The 19,035-nt window shown below is 51.4% G+C and overlaps 2 protein-coding genes across 3 annotated transcripts; one reads left to right on the forward strand and one right to left on the reverse strand.

The window, feature by feature from the left end:
• The first annotated feature begins 3,496 nt into the window (after window positions 1–3,496).
• Mepce (methylphosphate capping enzyme) lies at window positions 3,497–7,534 on the forward strand. Of its 2 annotated transcripts, XM_051161213.1 has the most exons (4): window positions 3,497–5,114; window positions 6,259–6,477; window positions 6,969–7,095; window positions 7,208–7,534. In XM_051161213.1, the coding sequence occupies exons 1-4, from the start codon at window positions 3,531–3,533 to the stop codon at window positions 7,258–7,260; spliced, it is 1,983 nt and encodes a 660-aa protein (XP_051017170.1). In that variant the 5' UTR covers window positions 3,497–3,530; the 3' UTR covers window positions 7,261–7,534. The 2 variants fall into 2 exon arrangements, 1 of the variants encoding a protein (XP_051017170.1); XR_007832346.1 differs by lacking the exons at window positions 6,969–7,095; window positions 7,208–7,534 and adding an exon at window positions 6,058–6,162 and having other exon boundaries at window positions 6,259–6,402.
• Window positions 7,535–10,417: 2,883 nt separating this feature from the next.
• Ppp1r35 (protein phosphatase 1 regulatory subunit 35) lies at window positions 10,418–11,669 on the reverse strand. The gene is made up of 4 exons (XM_051161948.1): window positions 11,350–11,669; window positions 11,027–11,264; window positions 10,804–10,943; window positions 10,418–10,705 (listed from the first exon to the last, which is right to left on the reverse strand). Exons 1-4 carry the CDS (start codon window positions 11,575–11,577, stop codon window positions 10,532–10,534), a joined length of 780 nt encoding a protein of 259 aa, XP_051017905.1. The 5' UTR covers window positions 11,578–11,669; the 3' UTR covers window positions 10,418–10,531.
• Window positions 11,670–19,035: the final 7,366 nt, after the last annotated feature.

Genomic DNA, 19,035 nt, shown 5'->3' on the forward strand with positions numbered 1-19,035 from the left:
AGGAAGCAGAGGCAGGCGTTACAATGAGACTGAGTTTGAGGCCAGCCTGGTCTACCAGAACAAGTTCCAGGACAGCCAGGGCTACCCAGAAATGCTCTATTTCAAACAAACAAACAAACCAAAAATTACTGACTGGATATGGTGGCCCACACTAATCCCAGCACTTGGACGGCAGAGGTGGGCAGATCTCTGTGAGTTCCAGAATATCATGGTGTGAATTCCAAGCCAGCTAGAGCTGCAGGCATACAACCTTGTCTGTCTGTCTATCTATCTCTGTCTCTCCCTCTTCTCTCTTTCTTACACACACACATACACACACACACACAGAAAAGGTAAAGAAAAGAGACAGCTCAGCTCAGTTAAGAGTATTTGTTGTTCTTGCAGAGAATTGGGTTTCAATTCCCAGCACTCACATGGTGGTTCACAACCATCTGTAACTCCAATTCAGAGGATCAGATTCCCTTTTGTTTTCTTCCTTTTTTTTTTTTTTTTTTTAAAGATTTATTTATTTTTATTTATACAGTATTCTGCCTGCATGTGTGCCTGTACACCAGAAGAGGGCACCAGATCACACTGTAGATGGTTGTGAGCCACCATGTGGTTGCTGGGAATTGAACTCAGGACCTTTGGAAGAACAGGCAGTGCTCTTAACCTCTGAACCAGCTCTCCAGCCCCAGATTCCCTTTTCTGACCTTGGCAGGTACCAAGTACACAAATCGTACACATACATAACTTTCAGACGAAACAAATAAGATAAAAAATCTAATTAAATTTATTCGTGTAAAAGAAGGAAAACGTGGCCGGGCGGTGGTGGCGCACGCCTTTTAATCCCAGCACTCGGGAGGCAGAGGCAGGCGGATCTCTGTGAGTTTAAAGCCAGCCTGGTCTACAAAGTGAGTCCAGGACTATCAAGGCTACACAGAGAAACTCTGTCTCGAAAAACTAAAAAAAAAAAAAAAAAAAAAAAAAAAAAAAAAAGTATTGGCTCAGGGCAGGAGTGGGAGGGGGTGCAAGGAAGCCCAAAGATGTGGTCGCTTGTGAACAAAACAGTTTCTTTCGCGACCGCTGGTGTCATTTCTATTCCTAACATCACTCTTTGGATTTCTTCACTCGAGCGTCTCCCCCACCTTGACTCGGACCTCAGGCTGGCCCTCGGGGTTGTGCCCACTTCAGTGACCACATGCCCGATGCCTTCACAGAGCTAGCGCGTCCTTTCTGCCTACCGTAAATACTCAACCCTACAGAGAAACACGCCTCCCCCGTTAAAATAATAACTTTAAGTGGTCTTCGACTTTTCCTCTTTCTTCACCGATTCTCTCTAGGACAGCCATTTAAGTCCGAGATCTCACCCAGGCAGATAACCCACGCCTCCCCTCAAAGCGCCAAGTATCCCAACCACGGATCCCACCGCGGAAGCCTCTCCCCCTCAAGCCTCGCTGTCCCTCAAGTCCTCGTTTCCCGCCACGATACTGGGTTATTTTTGTTGGAGCGTTTTGAAGACTAGGGATTCTGAGAAAGGGCTAGGGTCGTCTGTGGCGCCGAGGAGAAATTTTCTCCTCAGCCAACAGGTATCAGGATTCACCACACTTAACATTTTCCTCCGCCGCCGCGTAAGAGCCAACTACCTTCTAGGGCGACGACGACCTACAGACGCGTAGCTTAAGCTGTGGAAACCACTCCGCACATCCCTTCCATCTCCACCTACTTTTCCCGCCACCAAGAGAAGGCGCGAGGACACGGGCAAATTCCGCCCCCAAGCGGCGTGCTCTCGGCAATGACGCGCGTGCGCAGCTGGAAGCCGCGCGTGCGCATGCGCAGCTGGAGCGGCCCGCCATCTTCCAAACGAAAGCCCGAGGAAACTACAAGTCCCATAATCCTTGCTGTCATGGAGCGCCTGGGGCACTTCATTCTCTTTTTATCTCTTCGTTAAATCGCTTTCTCCTTCCTGTTTTCGTGCCATGACCCGCGCGGCTTTTAGTTTCCTTCACGGCCTTATATTTTGTTTGAGACTATCCTAAACTCCACTGTTGCCTCTAGAGTGCTCTTCTCTGACAGTCTGTTGACAGGGAAACTCCGCCAGCCATCCACTTTTGGGACTCGGCTTCGACTCTGTGCACCCCATTGGCCGGAGGGCCCAAAGCGATTCGGTACCCTTTCCCACCCACACTCGCTTGTGTGTCTAGCGGGGGACGACACTGCAGCGAGAGCGCTGCAAAATGTTTCAACGTTTAGCCGACGGCGCCGGCGTTCACAGCGACGCCACCCGACAAGCTGGGGGCTGACGCGCAGGCGCCGCACGGTGGCGGAGGCGTCCGAGTCCAGATGTAGGGCGGAGAGGAAGACGTGGTTCTCTAGGTGTTGGCCTTCGGTGGAAGGAGGAGGGTCAGGAAGAGGAACTTGAGCCACCTCCGTTGCTTTAGTACTTTTGTTTGGTTGTTTTCAATTCAGAGGACATTTTAAGTGATGTCTTTCATTTTACTGATAAGAGTTCCTGAGACAGTGTGGAAGGTTCCTTTGCCTCCTTTATCATTCTCCCCTCCGGCCCTTCCTAAGTCCCAATTCTAGTTAGATGGGTGGAAGCGAGGGTTGGAAAGAGGGGGCGGGAAGAGCGATCGCTCATGAATAATTCACGAGCCCGTCCCTGTCGCTGGGAACGCACACCCCTTGGAATCGGGCAGACGCACGCTGCGTGTATCTAATCTAAGGAAGCGACGTCACACTCCCCGCCCCCAGGGCGGAGGGGGCGGAGCACCATCTCCCGCACGTGTCGCGCCTTCTACCCGCGCAAGCCCAAAAGGGTTTTGCGCAGGCGCTCTCTGGAAGGGGCGGGGATGGTGGGGGGAGGAGGAAGGAGGCGGGGCAGGGAGGTTGTTGGGTTTAGAGCCGGGCGGAGACCGAGGAGACTCATTCCTCAGGAGCAAGGGTCGGGTGTCAAGGAGACCTTTTCCCAGCAGCTCCCGTTCCCCGCCTACGGTGGGTGGGATCGCACGGCAGAGACAAAGGATATCAGTAGGGCTTGGACGTAGCGGCGAAGGAAAGTCGGGTGTCCGTGTGGAGCGGTGGGCGTCTCGGGCTGGGAGGGGGTGAGGCTGCTAGGGAGAGGGAAGGGGGGGGGGGCTGTATTTTAAACTCTCGGAGCCGTTAAGTTGCTTCGCACTCCCGGTGCGCGCGCAGCCCGGGCGGTGGCGGAGTGCGCATGCGCGGGTTCTGGGCGAGCGGAACGCGCGCCCGTCGTGCGCGCTCGCGGCGGTGTGGTAGTGGCGGCGGTGGAGAGGGTGGCGGCGCACGCGCAGTTGGTTCCTCGGGCTCGTCCGGGTCTCGCGGGCATCTTGTTTTGGTCTCGCGGGCGAGTGGAGCGCGCTTGGTGTGTCGCGGGAGGGAGGTGGGGGGGTGGCGGCGCTTGGGCGCGAGGCAGAGCTGCGCGCGCACTCGGGGAAGGGGAGGGAGCGAGGTGGTCCTAGGAAGGGTTGCCGGGGGCTTCCCCTCGATCTCTTCTCGCTTGGGAAGGGGGAGTTAAACAGGGAGAGGAGATGATCGAGATGGCGGCGGAGAAGGAGCCCTTTCTGGTGCCGGCCCCGCCGCCGCCGCTCAAAGATGAGTCGGGTGGAGGGGGCGGCCCCGAGGTGCGACCGCCCCGAGAGGCTGCCTCCGGGGAGCTGCGCGACGGGACGGAACGCGGGCCGGGCCCACGCGCACACTCGGCCGGGGCCGCAGCCAGCGGAGGGGGCGGCCCCCAGGCGCATGGGGAGCCCCACGGGCGAGCCGCCGCTCCTGCGGACGTGGGGGAGGAGCGACGGGGAGGGGGCGGAACGGACCTGGGCCCCCCAGCCCCACCTCGACCTCGCAATGGCTACCAGCCCCACCGACCCCCCGGGGGTGGCGGGGGCAAAAGAAGAAATAGCTGTAACGTGGGGGGAGGGAGCGGTGGAGGCTTCAAACATCCGGCCTTCAAGAGGCGCCGGCGTGTGAATTCGGACTGCGACTCAGTGTTACCTTCCAATTTCCTTCTGGGGGGCAATATATTTGATCCACTGAACCTGAATAGCCTCCTGGATGAGGAAGTGAGTCGCGCGCTCAATGCGGAGACCCCAAAGTCATCCCCACTTCCGGCCAAGGGGCGAGACCCTGTGGAGATCCTCATCCCCAAAGATATCACTGACCCGCTCAGTCTCAACACTTGCACTGATGAGGCCCATGTAGTGCTTGCCTCGCCACTCAAGATTGGTCGCAAGCGCCATAGACACCGGGGACCGCACCACCAGCAGCAACAGCAGGCGACTGGAGGGAACGACAGTCAGGCCGTGCTGCCCACTGACCCTCTCACCCCTTCACTCCACGGGGAGGGTGCTACACAGCAGCAGCAACACGGGGGCCAGAACCGCGATGCCCCTCAGCCCTATGAACTGAACACAGCCATCAACTGCAGGGATGAAGTTGTGTCTCCCCTACCGTCCGCCCTGCATGGTTCCTCAGGCTCCCTTTCTGCCCCTCCAGCCGCCTCAGTTACCTCTGCACCCTCATCATCCTCCCGACATCGCAAACGTCGTAGGACTTCCAGCAAGTCGGAGGCAGGGGCTAGGGGTGGAAGCCAGGGTTCCAAGGAAAAGGGCAGAGGCAGTGGGGGAGGCCGGCACCACCACCCACTACCTGCAACTGGCTTCAAAAAGCAGCAGCAAAAGTTCCAGTATGGGAATTACTGCAAGTACTACGGCTATCGCAACCCTTCCTGCGAGGACGTGCGCCTTAGGGTGTTGAAGCCCGAGTGGTTTCAAGGCCGGGACGTCCTAGATCTGGGCTGCAATGTTGGCCATCTAACCCTAAGTATTGCCTGCAAGTGGGGCCCAGCCCGGATGGTGGGGTTGGACATTGATCCACGGCTCATCCACTCTGCCCGCCAAAACATCCGGCACTACCTGTCCGAGGAGCTTCGTCTCCAAGCTCAGACTTCTGAGGGTGACCCAGGGACAGAAGGGGAGGAAGGGACTACCACTGTCCGAAAAAGAAGCTGCTTCCCAGCCTCACTGACAGCCAGCCGGGGTCCCATCGCTGCACCCCAAGTGCCCTTGGATGGAGCGGATACATCTGTCTTCCCCAACAATGTCGTCTTCGTCACGGTAAGAGAGTCCAGAGACTTGGAATAGGGTCCAAGTGTGAAGATGAGATTAAATAGCAATGTGTTGGGGGGAGGTGAGGTGGTCGTGACCTAGAGGTATAGCCCTGCATCTGTTCCTCCATGCAAGAACCGGCTCCTGGGGAGAACAGTCTGGATTGGCCAGAGACTCTCTACTGGGTGTTGTCTCTCTCCTCCTGTAACCTGGAAAGCGGGATCTGATCACTACCTTCAGGTGTAACATCTGGTCCTTTCTCACGACTACAAGGATCTCATACCCCATCATAGGCGCTGCCTTGTCCTGCCTCCAGCAGGGCCTGTGACCCAGACAGTCTGCCTTCCCTTGAGGGTAACCTCGGCTGCTCAGTCCAATGGAACCTTGTCCTCAAATCTCCTGAGGTTGGCTTTCTTTGAGGGAGGGGAAACTGGTAGCAACACTCATTTACGTGTAGCTCCGGGCCTTTGATGGGCCCCTTGTTTGTATCAGCTGCCCTTGGTTTCCTTAGCTAGAGCACAGACTGTTGGAAGTTACTGTAGCCAGGAACCCAATAAACGAGGCTGGTCTTTTCCATGCTGACTGGAGAGAGGGGCAGTGGACAGAGTGCTGGGTCTGACAGCTATGTCCCCATCTGCAGCAGCTTCCTCCACTAAGCATTTGGGAGGTTGTCCCAAGGAGTGTTTGCCTATGGCTTAGCCTGGAAAAATGTCTTCCCAGGAGTGATAATGAGTTCACCTTTTTAATTTCCTAAAGTTTTCTCATTTCTTTGGAGAAAGAATAGACCTGAAACATGCATGGAGAGTCTCTGCCCTTGTACGTAAGGTCCCTGGGTGGGAGTAAGGATAACCACAGGCCGGGGTCCTGGGAACACTCCAGTCTTCTCGTCATCTTTGGGTAATTAGCTCAATTTGAATCTGCCCAGGCTCCCTTTTAAGTTTGTTTGGTTTAGCACCAGGAGGAAGCAGAGGCAGGAAAGGGAGACGAGAGAACATGACACTGAAAGAAGGCGCTGTCGGAGGAGCCTCAGAAGAAGGCCGCCAAGGGCTGAAGTGAGGTTGTGTGTAGGACCTTGTGTCAGTGTGCAGGTGGCTGTGGGGCCGCGGTGCTTCTCATCCCTTGTATTGACCTCCTTCCCTCTTGTGGCCCGCAGGGTAACTATGTCCTGGACCGAGATGAGCTGGTGGATGCCCAGAGACCTGAGTATGATGTGGTGCTCTGCCTCAGCCTCACCAAGTGGGTGCACCTGAACTGGGGGGATGAGGGGCTGAAGCGCATGTTCCGCAGGATCTACCGGCATCTGCGCCCTGGGGGCATTCTGGTCCTGGAGCCCCAACCCTGGTCCTCCTACTGCAGGAGAAAGTCTCTCACGGTGAGTTGGGTTTCTGTAGAGATAGGGAATAACCATCTTTTTATTTTAATGAGAATGAACCCCCCCCCCCCCCACCTCTCACATGGCTAGGAAGACGTTCTCCCTACCGGTGAGCTACAGCCCCACCCAGCCCTTTTGTTTGTTGTCTAAGACAGCATTTCTCTGTGAGCCTTAGCTGTCCTGAAACTAATTCTGGACCAGGCTGGCCCAGAACTCAGGGATCCCCCGCCTCTGCCTTCCAAGTGCTGGAGTTAAAGGCCTATGTCACCAATGACCTGGCGGTCCTTCTTTATTTTCTGAGACTGCCTACACTACTGGCCTGAACCGGCCCTGTGGTCTAGGCTGGTCTTGAACTCTTCATGCTCCTGCTTCAGCCTTCTAAGAACCAGCGTGCCCAGCGAGGACTGTCTTAAGCAAAGCGGGAAAAGGATGTCATAATTGGCCAAGGGAAGAGGTGGCATGCAGAAGTGACCCCCTCCTTTCTTCCCCAGGAAACAATCTATAAGAACTACTTTCGAATCCAGCTGAAGCCAGAACAGTTCAGTTCCTACCTTACATCCCCAGAGGTGGGCTTCTCCAGTTATGAGCTTGTGGCCACACCAAGTAACACCTCCAGAGGTAAGAATGGCTCCTTTTGTAGGCTGGGAGCCGTGGCCCTGCCTGGGCGGGTAGAGACCCTGTGGAGAACCTCAAGGTCCTAGCCACCTGCCTCTGTGTGCTCTTCCTTCAGGCTTCCAGCGTCCTGTGTACTTGTTCCACAAGGCTCGATCCCCCAGCCACTAAGTGGCCTTCTGAATAGAAGGTGTGAAGAAGCTGCCCTTGCTGCTCCTGAGGACCTGGGGAAAGAGGGAATTATCCCAAGGTCTTTCCTGTCTAACTCCAAAAAGTTGCCTATCTTGGATCTGTAAAGAGAGCTTTTCCTAAGTTGCTTCCCCGTGTCTCTTCCTGACACCTCTGGCCCCTGAGCAAGCCCAGCTGCGCTGGAGTTACATCAGCTTCCTCCCCCAGCTGCTGGGCTGGATGGCATGGACTGTTTGCCGACTCTGTCCTCCTAGGGGCGCGCGCGGGAAGGGGAATGTCAGATTCTCTAGGCCCTTCCTCCTGTTCTCAGAAGGAGATGTCCGCTTCTCCTCAGCCTCTGTTCCTAGCTGCACTTAAACGGACCATGAACGGACTAAGGGTGTTAGAGGGGAAGTTTGGTAAGGAGACACAGCTACTGTGAAAATCCTGCTGTCCCCTTGTAGGAGAGGGAGCTGGGTTTGGAATGTGAGAACAGCACAATAAACTTGATACCTAGGGCAGTGGCCCTGCACCTGTCTGGAACTTTCTAGCCTGGTGGCGCTTCCAAGTAGGACTCTGTGGTCCCTTAGCCCATCCTAGAGTCTCAAGGGTGGTTTTTACTGGATGTGATGACACACAGGCCTTAGATCCCAGCACTTGGGAGGCAGAGACAGACAGGTCTCAAGGTTCCGGGCCTGCCTGGATGGGCACCATAGTGACTTACTCAGTGTCTCCAAGGGTTGGGGATTGGGGGTCGGTGTTTTGGAAGCCAGTACCTGTCTTAGAGTTACTATTGCTACGAAACACCATGACCTAAGAAACTCGGGGAAGAGGTTTATTGAGCTTAGCTTTCACATCCCAGCTCATCAAGGGAGGCAGGGACCTGGAGGCAGGAGCGGATACAGACGCCATGGATGAGACTTACTGAATTGCTTGTGTGTGTTCATCCTTTTTTCTAGGCCCCAGACCACTAGCTCAGGGATGGCCCCACCCACACCGGGCCAGGGCCTCTCACCATCACCGCTAATTAAGAAAATGTCCTACAGGTTTACCTCCAGCCTGATCTTACACGTATTTTTTCAGTTGAGGCTCCTTCCTCTTTGATGACTGGCATGTGTCAAGGTTGACATAGAACTGTAACCTTACTGTACAGTACCCTTATTGCTGGGGGCGGGGTTAATGCAATGTTTGGTGGGTAGCTTAGTAAGAGTCCAAATTGCCTAACTTAAAGGGCTTGGCAGTGGAGGTAAAATGAACTAGACTTGTTTTTTTTTTTTTTTTTTTTTTTTTTTTTTTGCTTTTTAAATAATTTATTTTTAGTGCATTGGTGCTTTGCCTACATTTATGTCTGTGTAAAGGTGTCATATCTTGGAGTTACAGTTGCGAACTGCCATGTGGGTGGCTGGGAATTGAACCCAGGTACTCTGGAAGAACAGTCAGTGCTCTTAACCGCTGAGCCATCTCTCCAGCTCAAACTAGACATGGTTAATAGCCAAGAGCCACAGCCCTGCTCCAGGACCCGTGGTGGAAGATGTCTAGGTAGTTGACAAAGTGAAGATCTTGATTGGTTTGTCAAGGATGTCTGGAACCTTGAACCAACACTGAGCACTCTCCTGTTAGATAAAAGGAAGCCAGGAATGTCTGCTTTAAAGCAATCATTTGGTTAAAGCCCAAGTAGAGGAATTTTCATTCAGAACATGGCTGTTCCTGGCAAGAGATGACATCGAAAGACCTAGGTCTGTGTGATCCAGCTGCCTTTAGTTAAACCAGGAGACAGAGGCAAACAGATATGAGTTCAAGGACAGCCTGCTATAGAGCAAGTATCAAGTAAAGAAACGCTTAGGTCCAGGCGTGGTGGTACACAGCTTTTATCCTAAGCAATGAAGGTAAAGTTTGTAGAAGGAATCCCCCATGTTTGAAAGTCTCTCCTGAGAGTGGAAAGGGAAGGAAAGGAGGCAGTTTTACCAGGACAGTAATAGGTGGGTTGCAGAGAGAATTGTGGCTTAGACCGAAGGAGCTAGGAGATTAGGTTGATGGAGTAGGTTAAGGCCAAGCAGAGTAATTGAGAGGCCAAGTAGAAAGTCAGATTGAATAATAAATTAACAGAGGCATTTGGACCAGAACAGCTGAATTGAAGCAGCCCGACCAGAGCTCAGTAAAAAACAAAGGGTGAGCTTACTAAAGGGTGTTACGCCAGCCTTAGGCTTTAATCCCAGCCCTAGGGAGGCAGAAGAAGGTGGATCTCTTACATTTGAGGACAGCCTGGTCTACAAAGCGAGTCCAGGACAGCCAAGGCCACATGGAGAAACCCTGTCTCAAATGGAGGAAAAAAGGCAGTAAGTCTCAGGCTGAAAACATTCTAGGCCTAGGTTAGCCCACAGGTAGTAAGCCTTCATTCAAGACAACTACTGCAACAGACATTTTACAAACCCACATCTGGATACTTTTTTTCAGAAGTATTTAAATAGGGGAAGTGCAGGCCTTTAATCCCACTTGAGTTAAAGGCCAGCCAGGTCTACATGAGTCCAGAGACAACCAGAGTGATGTAGAAAGATGGATACATTCAAAAATGTTCTTGTAAATACAGTGGGAGGGGAGTGCTTTTTTGTTGTTTTTGAGACAGTATGTCCTAACTTAGGTTCACAAGTGTTCCTTATCACGCCCAGCCAAAGTGGAATCTGAAGCACTCTGACTATTTGTGTATACGCTTGAACACCCTGGAGATTGAAGCCAGGGCTTTATATATACATTAAAAGAAGTAATTTGTGTAGCCCAGAGTGCCCTTTAACACAGGAACCTTCTGCCTCAGCCTCCCAAGTGCTGAAACATGCATGGAGCCTCGGTGTAAGAATTAGTCCCAAGTTGCAGCCAGGCGTGGTGGCGCACGCCTTTAATCCCAGCACTCGGGAGGCAGGGGCAGGCGGATCGCTGTGAGTTCGAGGCCAGCCTGGTCTACAAAGTGAGTCCAGGATGGCCAAGGCTACACAGAGAAACCCTGTCTCGGAAAAAAAAAAAAAAAAAAAGAATTAGTCCCAAGTTGTAATTATAATCAAAACAGCGGCGGTGATTTAAGTGGAGAGGAACGTCTGACCCCGCACCTGGATAGTGGGTGGGCTGGGGTGGGGAGATTCCTACCTACAGCTAGCTTCCAGCCAGGGGCAGTTTAATACCATCATAGCTCCGAAGAGGAATTCGGTAATTTAGCAAAACAACAACTCACTTTATTCTATGAGGAAACAGTTTTAACAAAAAGCAGTAAGAGATGTTTTGAGGGCTAGGCTTCCCAGCGCCTCAGCATGCGATGCATGAGGAAGGTGTCTTCTGAAGGGCGGGTCCGGGCTTGAAGCCTTAGCGCGGGCAGTCCTTCCACTGTCAAGTGCGGAGATTCGTAACACAGGGAGTCCGGACTGCACAGCATGGTTATGTCTGGCCCGGACCCGAGCACCTCCTGTGGGGAGGTGAGGCCCAAGACAAGGTTACACTCCGGATGGAGGAAGAGAACCCAGGGGAGGGGTAAAACTTAGGTCCCCGGATCCCTTCCTTCACCTTCGGGGGCGGGGCTCGGGGCTGCGGCGGCGGCAGCATCGCCAGCTTCTCCCTGAGCGCGGCGTTCAGAACCTGCTTCTCCGGCACCTGCAGACTCACGAGGTCTCGGTAGAGCCGCTTAGAGCGCGGCACGTTCAACCCTGCGAGCGCAGGGAAGGCGGGTGTGAGCGGCGCCCTTTCCCCGGACCACCGCGCCGGACCGGCCGCCGCCTGCCCCCCTCACCCTCCGCCACGGTCTCCTCCAGCACACAGCGGGTCTGGAACGACTTTCTCAGCTGCTCCTCCACCGCCTTGGAGGCGTCAAAGTGGCCGCCGGCGATAGCGGCGCGCGCGTTCTGCAACTCCAAACTCAAAGCCAGGCTGCTCTGCAGGGTCGGTGTCTCCAGCTCATGCGACGCCGCGGGATCGTCGCCCAGCGGCTCGGACCGGGCCGGAGAGGACGGGGCCAGGTGAAAACGAACCTGGGTGTAGAGGACGGAACGGTGAGCGGCGGATTAGATTCGGGGCGCTCGATGGGCAGGGGAGCTGGGCCTTGACGCCGCTCACCTGCCGCCCCCTCCGGCGGCCGCCCCGCCGCCCCTTCCGCCGCCCCGGGCTGCCGTCCCGCCGCTCCGGACTCTCGGGCAGAGGGCTCGGGCTCAAGCTCAAGTCTAAGCCCGGTTCGGGTTCTGGGGCTCGGGGCTCCGGGGCTCGCGGCTCCGGGGGTGGCCCCGGGACCTCCACGGCCTCTTCGCCTTCCATGGACTCTAACTCGCACGCCTCGTAGCCCATCATCTCGTAGTTGCTGCAGCGGTCCGGGATTTCGGGACGCGGCGTTGCCTCTTTAGGTCCACCCTCCGGGGCTACCGCTACCGGAAACCGTTAGCCCTTACCCACCGGTGTACAGCAACAACAATCCCGCCGCGCCACTCCATTGGTCCTCTTGGACGTCATCCTTATCACTCCACCCTCCAGCTTCCGTCGCACTTCCGCCCTCACTAGCTGACTTCGCCCTGAAGGCGGGGCTTTAGAGCGACGGTACCCTAGGTGCTCTATGGAGTCCCTTCAAGACTATTTTTTTTCTCCGTCCCCGGAACGCGCATTTGGCGTCCTTGCCTTTCAGACTCTTCTCTGCCTTTGTTCTGGGATTAAGTGTTAGGACTCTTTCACTGAAAAAAAATAAAAAATAAAAAAATGGCCACTGCTTTCGCATGTGGACGTCCTGCGAGGTGCCCCCACAGCGTTCCTGAAGGTTTTGGTCAGGTCAGAACGCCGATAGAAACTTCGTTGTACGTGGAAGCACCCCCTTTGCAAAATCCCTGGATTCTAGTATTTGGGTAGGAAATACTATAGGACTTTACGGAATATTACCTTAACTTTAAGTCCGCATCCTGGAGGTTGGTAAGATGGCTCCGAGGTTAAAGGCGATTGCCACCACGCCTGGCCATCGGAGCTCAGTTCCAGGGTGAGAACTGACTCCCACAAGTTGTTCTCTGATTCACGTTTACACACAGACTAAGTAAAATCTACATCCTGGTCCTGAACCCCAACACACACACACACACACACACACACACACACACACACACACACACACACACACACACACACGAAAGACCTTAAAAGCAACGACAGCTTTGAAAGGAATTCAGGGCCAGTCTTGGCTACATAGCCACTTGGTGAACACCCTGGCCTATGAGAGACCCTATTAATTTAAACCCAAAAATGTGACCTCTGATTCCATATCCTTGGACAATTAAAAACTTGTATACACATGTTCACCCCACTTTCATTCATAGGCCAAACTAGAAATGTCCGTCAATGGATAAAAGGTTAATACATGGTACATATAAATAAATAAATAAATGTGGTACATACGTACCATAAAATAGTACTTAGCAGTAATGGAGAGCAAGTTATTGATACAGTACAGCAGCTATAGTGGATGATACCCCTTGCCAATCTGCAAATAGTAGATAATGTGTGGTTTCTTTCACACTTTTCAGATACAATGAAAGTTTAGCAGGGTGTGCTGGTGCAAGTCAGTAATCCTAATATTTGGGAGGTGACACAGGAGGCTCTGGAATTCGAGGTCATCCTCAGCTGCATAGGGAGTTTAAACCAACTTGGGCTAAAAAGGGCTAAGGGAAGGTAGGAAAGTAGAAACCTTTCTGTATTGATTTTTTTGTGTGTTTGTTTGTTTGAGACAAGGTCTCACTATGCATCTCTGGCTGTCCTGGAACTCGCTCTGTAGACCAGGCTAGCCTCAAACTCACAAAAATCCTCTTGCCTCTGCCTCCCAAGTGCTGGGATTTAAAGGTGTGCGCTGCCACACCCAACAAAAAAATATATATTTTTTTAATAAATCTTCACATTTTCTCAGCACTTGGGAGGCAGAAGCAGGCAGATCTCTGTGAATTTGAGGCCAGCCTGGTTTACAAAGCAAATCCAGGACAACCAAGGCTAACACAGAGAGACCCTGTCTCAAAAACAAAAAACAAAAAACAAACGTGGTCACATTTTATTCTCTTATGCAGTGGAGAAAGGCACCTCCAGTTACAACGTTGCCTGGTCCTGTGGTTCTTCCACAAGAAATAGCAGCGCTTCCGAGCTGCTGTTTGTCTTCACTGGGGATGCAGATGGTCATAGTCGGGCATTCTGTGGAGGCTCAGTCTCCTGGGGCGGCTCAAGAAGCAAGTGTGGAACTAGGAGTTCACATTAAAGGGTTCCTGGTGGATCTTCCGTGAAGACCATCAGTAACAGGCCCCACTGTAGCCCCAAGAGAAACAGGGATGTCATAATCCAGAGCCTGCGACACTGGAGGGGGCAGGGACAGTGACGCTAGAAACGATTTGCCGGTAAAGTGCTTACAAGCACAAGCATTAGAATCTGAGTTTGGGGGGCTGGAGAGATGGCTCAGTGGTTAAGAGCACCACCTGTTCTTCCAAAGGTCCTGAGTTCAATTCCCAGCAACCACATGGTGGCTCATAACCATCTGTAATGTAACCTGGTGCCTTCTTCTGGCCTGCAGGTGAACAAGCAGACAACAATGTATACAGAATAATAAAATAAATCTTTAAAAAAAAAAAAAAAAAGAATCTGAGTTTGGAGCAAGGCAGTGGTGGAGACCACCTTCCCATTCCAGCACATGGGAGGCGGGGGCAGGTGGAGCTCGGAGTTCAAGACCAGCCTGGTCTACAGAGCAAGTTCCAGGGCGGCCGGGGCTACACAGAGAAACCCTGTCTCAAAGGGGGAAAAAAAATCTGAGTTTGGATTCCCGGCATCTATCTAAAAGCAAGTAACCCCAGTGCTGAAGGTGGAGACTGGTGCATCCCGGGGGGCTCACTGGCCAGCCAACCTAGCCAAAACATTGAGTTCCAGGCTCACAGTGAGACTCTGCCTTAACAAATAAGGTGGGCAGTAGTGGAGGAAGACACCTGATGTTCACTTCTGGCCTCTACACACACACACACACACACACACACACACACACACACACACACACACGGCAACTGCACCTGCACACATGTGCACACACATGCATATACCACGTATACATTAAAAGGGAAACAGGCAGCTAATGCTGATGATTGTGAAGGCGGGCTGACTGTACATGTTGTATATATTTGAATAAGTCTGTGACTAAAGGGTTCTCCCATTAAGGCAAAACACAGCTCTAATGCTCTAATCTTAAAGGGAATAAGATACTTTATTCTGAACCCAAAACAAGAAACGGAGTTAGGTCCCCCACCCCACCCGGACTACCACATGCCAATATGGTAACAGTGTCATAAAGTTTTTACACTAACAGCAAACAAAGAATGTCATAAATCAAGTTATTTCTCAAATGCCTGGGTGGGAACATCAGGTAGGGAGGTTACAGCAAAGAGAGGCCATCTCTGCTGTAGTCCTCAGATGTGATACATAAATAGATAGATAAATAGGTGTGTGTTTCTGCTTTTTAAAAAAAAAATCAAACTCAAAAGAGAGGCTGGCAAGACAGCTCAGTGGGCAAAGATGCTTGCTGCCAAGCCTGGCAACCTAAATTTGTTCCCTGAGAACCACACGGTAGAAGGAGAAAACCAGCTCAGGCAAGTTGTCCTCTGACTGACATACACACGCAGGTCATAGCATGAGCTAGCACACACCCACATCTCAAAATAAATGAGTCAGAAATTGAGGGGGGAGGGTGCCATGTTGCAGCTCAGGGCAGAGCACTTTCCCAATACAAAAAAAAAAAAAAAAAAAAAAAAAAACTGTCACCCAGGGGTGCGTCTGTGTTGCATCTTCCCTTTGTCTTCCTTCCCTCCCACTTCTCCTCCCCTCTCAGTACACATGTCCTTTGCAACATCCTGGCCGGTTCTCCATTTACTGTTTCTGCAGCAGGTGAGTGAGGTGCCAAGAATTCTGGCAGACAAAGGGCCCCCATGTGTTTGGAGGAAGGAGTGTTCCCAAGACAGGGTTCTCAGTCTGTCCAGACTCCCCACCCTACCACCTGATAGTGCACACATCCCTTCCAAGATGACCCTGGCTCCACCCCCCGGCCCCCAGCTTTGTACAATGGGGAAAAAAGATAGGACAGGAACTGTGGCCCCAGCAAGGTTATAACCCCATAGGCATGCCTCTCTACTGCTTATCCACACATGCGGTCTGTGGAAGTGTTGGAATGGAATGGGCCCAGGGGGAAGGCAGGATGTGATCATGCATGTAACCCCAGCCAGGGAGGCTAGCCTGAGCTATAAGAGAGACTCTGGGGGCTGGAGAGATGGCTCAGAGATTAAGAGCACTGTCTGCTCTTCCAGAGGTCCTGAGTTCAATTCCCAGCAACCACATGGGGGCTCACGACCATCTATAATGAGATCTGGCGCCCTCTTCTGGCGGACAGGCACACATGCAGGCAGAACATTACATAATAAATCTTTAAAGGTGGGGAGCTCTGTCGCAGGGTGCCTAGTGTGCATGAGGCTCTGGGTTCCACCCCCAGCACCTCATGAAGCCATGTGGGCATAGTGCACCCCTATAATCTCAGTACCCCAGAGGCAGAGGCAGCAGAATTATCAGTTCACAGTTATCGACTTCTACATAGGGGGTTTGAGGCCAACCTGGATACATGAGATCTTGTCTTTTATTTGTTGGTTGGTTTTGGTTTTGGTTTTTCCAGGCAGGCTTTCTCTGTGTCGCCTTGGCTGTCCTGAAACTCACTCTGTAGACCAGGCTGGCCTCAAACTCAGAGATCCACCTGTCTCTGTATCCCAAGTGAACTAGCTGAGTGAAGTGGCACACGCCTGTAATCCCAGCACTTGGAGAGGCAGAGGCAAGCGGATCTCTGTGTGAGAGAGAAAAAGGATGTGTGTGTGTGTGTGTATATATATATATATCTATAGTGTGTGTGTGTATAGTGTGTGTGTGTGTGTGTGTGTGTGTGTAGATCAAACCCCACTTGTGAGCCTTGGTGACAAGCACTTTTATCTGCTGAGCCATCTCAGTATCCCAAACTTGTAGTTCTGACAGGTCTCTTGTGACAACTATCATCAGGGGACACACAGGTTGGTGTGTATGTGTGTATGTGTGTGTGAGAGAGAGAGAGAGAGAGAACACCAGCCCTGGGGATCATTCTCCAGGAGGTACCATTCATTGTTTGTTTGTTTGTTTGTTTGGACAGGGTCTCTTAGTGTCCCGCAACTCACCAATTGAGCTAGGTTGGCTATAGGAAGACCCAAGGATGGTCCTGTCTCCATCATCCCTACAACGGTATTACAGTCACATGTTACCCACTCCTGGCTTGTTGTTGTTGTTGTTGCTGCTGCTGTTTTGTGTTACTTATTTATTTTATGTGCATTGGTGTCTTGCCTGTATGTATGTATGTATGTATGTATGTGTGAGGGTGTCAAATCTTGGAGTTATAGACAGTTGTGAGCTGCCATGTGGGTGCTGGGAATTGAACCCGGGCCCTTTGGAAGAGCAGTCAGTGCTCTCAACCACTGAGCCATCTCTCTAGCCCCTGGTTTTTGTTTTGAAACATGAATTCTAGGAATGGAATGGAACTGGTGTCTGTTTTCTTTTTCCTTGGTTATAGCTGACATGAGTAACTCCATTTTGAGTCTGGAAATTTAATTTCAGATATGTTACATACCATGAAAAACTAAAGCTCTGAGGTGGGTCTCTCGTGATCACTAGATCAGGCAGGTGGGGTGGGAGAGAGTCCATGAAGAAGAAATAGCACCCAGATCTGAGAGAAAGGCTTTGATATTTTAAGAGAGTTTATTTGTTTTTATTTTGTTTCTATGACTGCCACGCCAAGAGGTACACTAGGTGTGTGCCTGGTGACCTAAGAGAAAAAAAAAAATGGTGTCAGATCCCCTGGAACTAGAGTTACAACTGGTTGTGAGCGGCCATGTAAGTTCTGGGAACTAACCTGGGTCCTCTGCAAGCGCTGACAATGTTCTTCACTGTTGACCCATTCTCTCTAGCCCAAGATTGATTGGTTGGTTGATTGATTGATTGAAATTATTTAGTTATTTATTTATTGGTCTTTCAAAACTGGGTTTTGTTTTGTTAGTTTGTTTGGTTTAGCTCTAGCTATCCTGGAACTCACTCTGTAGACCAGGCTGGCCTCGAACTCACAAAGATCCACCTGCCTTTGCCTCCCAAGTGTTGGGATTAAAGACATGCACCACTACCATCTGGCAGTTTAATTTTTTAAAAAAATGAGACAGGGTCCTACTATGTACCCCAGACTGGCGTTAAACTTACTACATAGCCCAGCATGGCCTTGAACTTGCAGTCTTCCTATTCGAGCTTCTCAAATGTAGAAATGGCAAGCACTGGCCACCATACTTGGTTAGACAGGATGTCTAAGACAAAGATATTCTTTTTAAAGATTTATTTATTTGTTTTTACATACAGTATTCTGTACTGCATGTGAACCAGCAGGCCACAAGAGGGCAGCAGATTTCATTATTGATAGTTATATGAGTGCTCTATCTGCATGTACACCCAAAGGCCAGAAGAGGGCACCAGATCACATTATAGATGGTTGTGAGCCGCCATGTGGTTGCTGGGAATTGCAGTCAGGACCTTTGGAAGAGCAGCCAGTGCTCTTAACCACTGATACTTTTAAACTTTGCTTCCGCCCCACCTCCCGGGCACCCTCCCGGCAAATGACAGAAAGCCACTGAAAGGTTTAAGCTCGAAAACATGTCCAACCAGCAGTCCACATGCCAGGTACATTCCAAGATAGCCGTGAATGTGGCTCGCCACATTTGTAGATGACAACATGTCACAGTGTCCATAGGTTAGACATACCGGGTTAAGCAGAAAGGTGGTGAATGGATGTAAACACAAGGTATTGTGTAGTTTAAATTCTGATTTCCTGTCTAAAGATTGTGTAAACTCTGCTCCCCTGTTGTCCCCCTGTTATGTCAATAAACCAGCTTACAACCAATCAACGGAGCAGGAGAGAGAGTAGGGCTGGACTTCCTGTCAGCCAGGGGAGGCGGAGTTAGGAGAGGAAGCAGAGGATTTAGCTATGGTCCAAGGAAGTACGGAAGAAAGGAGCTGGAGCTGAGGAAAGCCCCAACGTGCCGGGATGTTTGCTTGGAGTAAGACAAAATAACATAGAGGGTCAAGAACAGACTAAAACAGCTCGATATGATATGAAGCTTATTTTTAAACACATACAATGTGTGTTAGGTGGGTTAAGAAATAAATTTAGCGCTGGGCGTGGTGGCGCATGCTTTTAATCCCAGCACTCGGGAGGCGGAGGCAGGAGAATCGCTGTGAGTTCGAGGCCAGCCTGCTGGTCTACAAAGTGAGTCCAGGGCAGTGAAGGCTACACAGAGAAACCCTGTCTCGAATATGTATGTGTGTGTATACACACACACACACACACACACACACACAGAGAAAGAAAAATAAGAGAAAAAAAACACTTTTATAAAAACTACTTCAAAAAATGGACTATGGGAAATCTTAAGGAAGAAATGGGGGTGGGGGATTTGAAATGTTTAAGTGTAGTGATGCGCACCTGTTGTCCCAGAAGTTGGAACACTGAAGAGGACTACTGAGCTTGCATCCAGCCTGGGATACATAGGGGGACCATGTCTGAGGAGGATCAGGGAGCTGCTGAGGGTAGGTCTGTTGATAAAGTACTTGGATAGGATGCATAAAGTCTTGGCTTTGGTCCCCAACATGGCTCTTTTGGTTGGTTGGTCGGTCCTTTTTTTCTTTCTTTCTTTCTTTCTTTTTTTTTTC

Source organism: Acomys russatus, chromosome 19, assembly GCF_903995435.1.
Source record: "Acomys russatus chromosome 19, mAcoRus1.1, whole genome shotgun sequence".
Taxonomy (NCBI): Eukaryota; Metazoa; Chordata; class Mammalia; order Rodentia; family Muridae; genus Acomys; species Acomys russatus.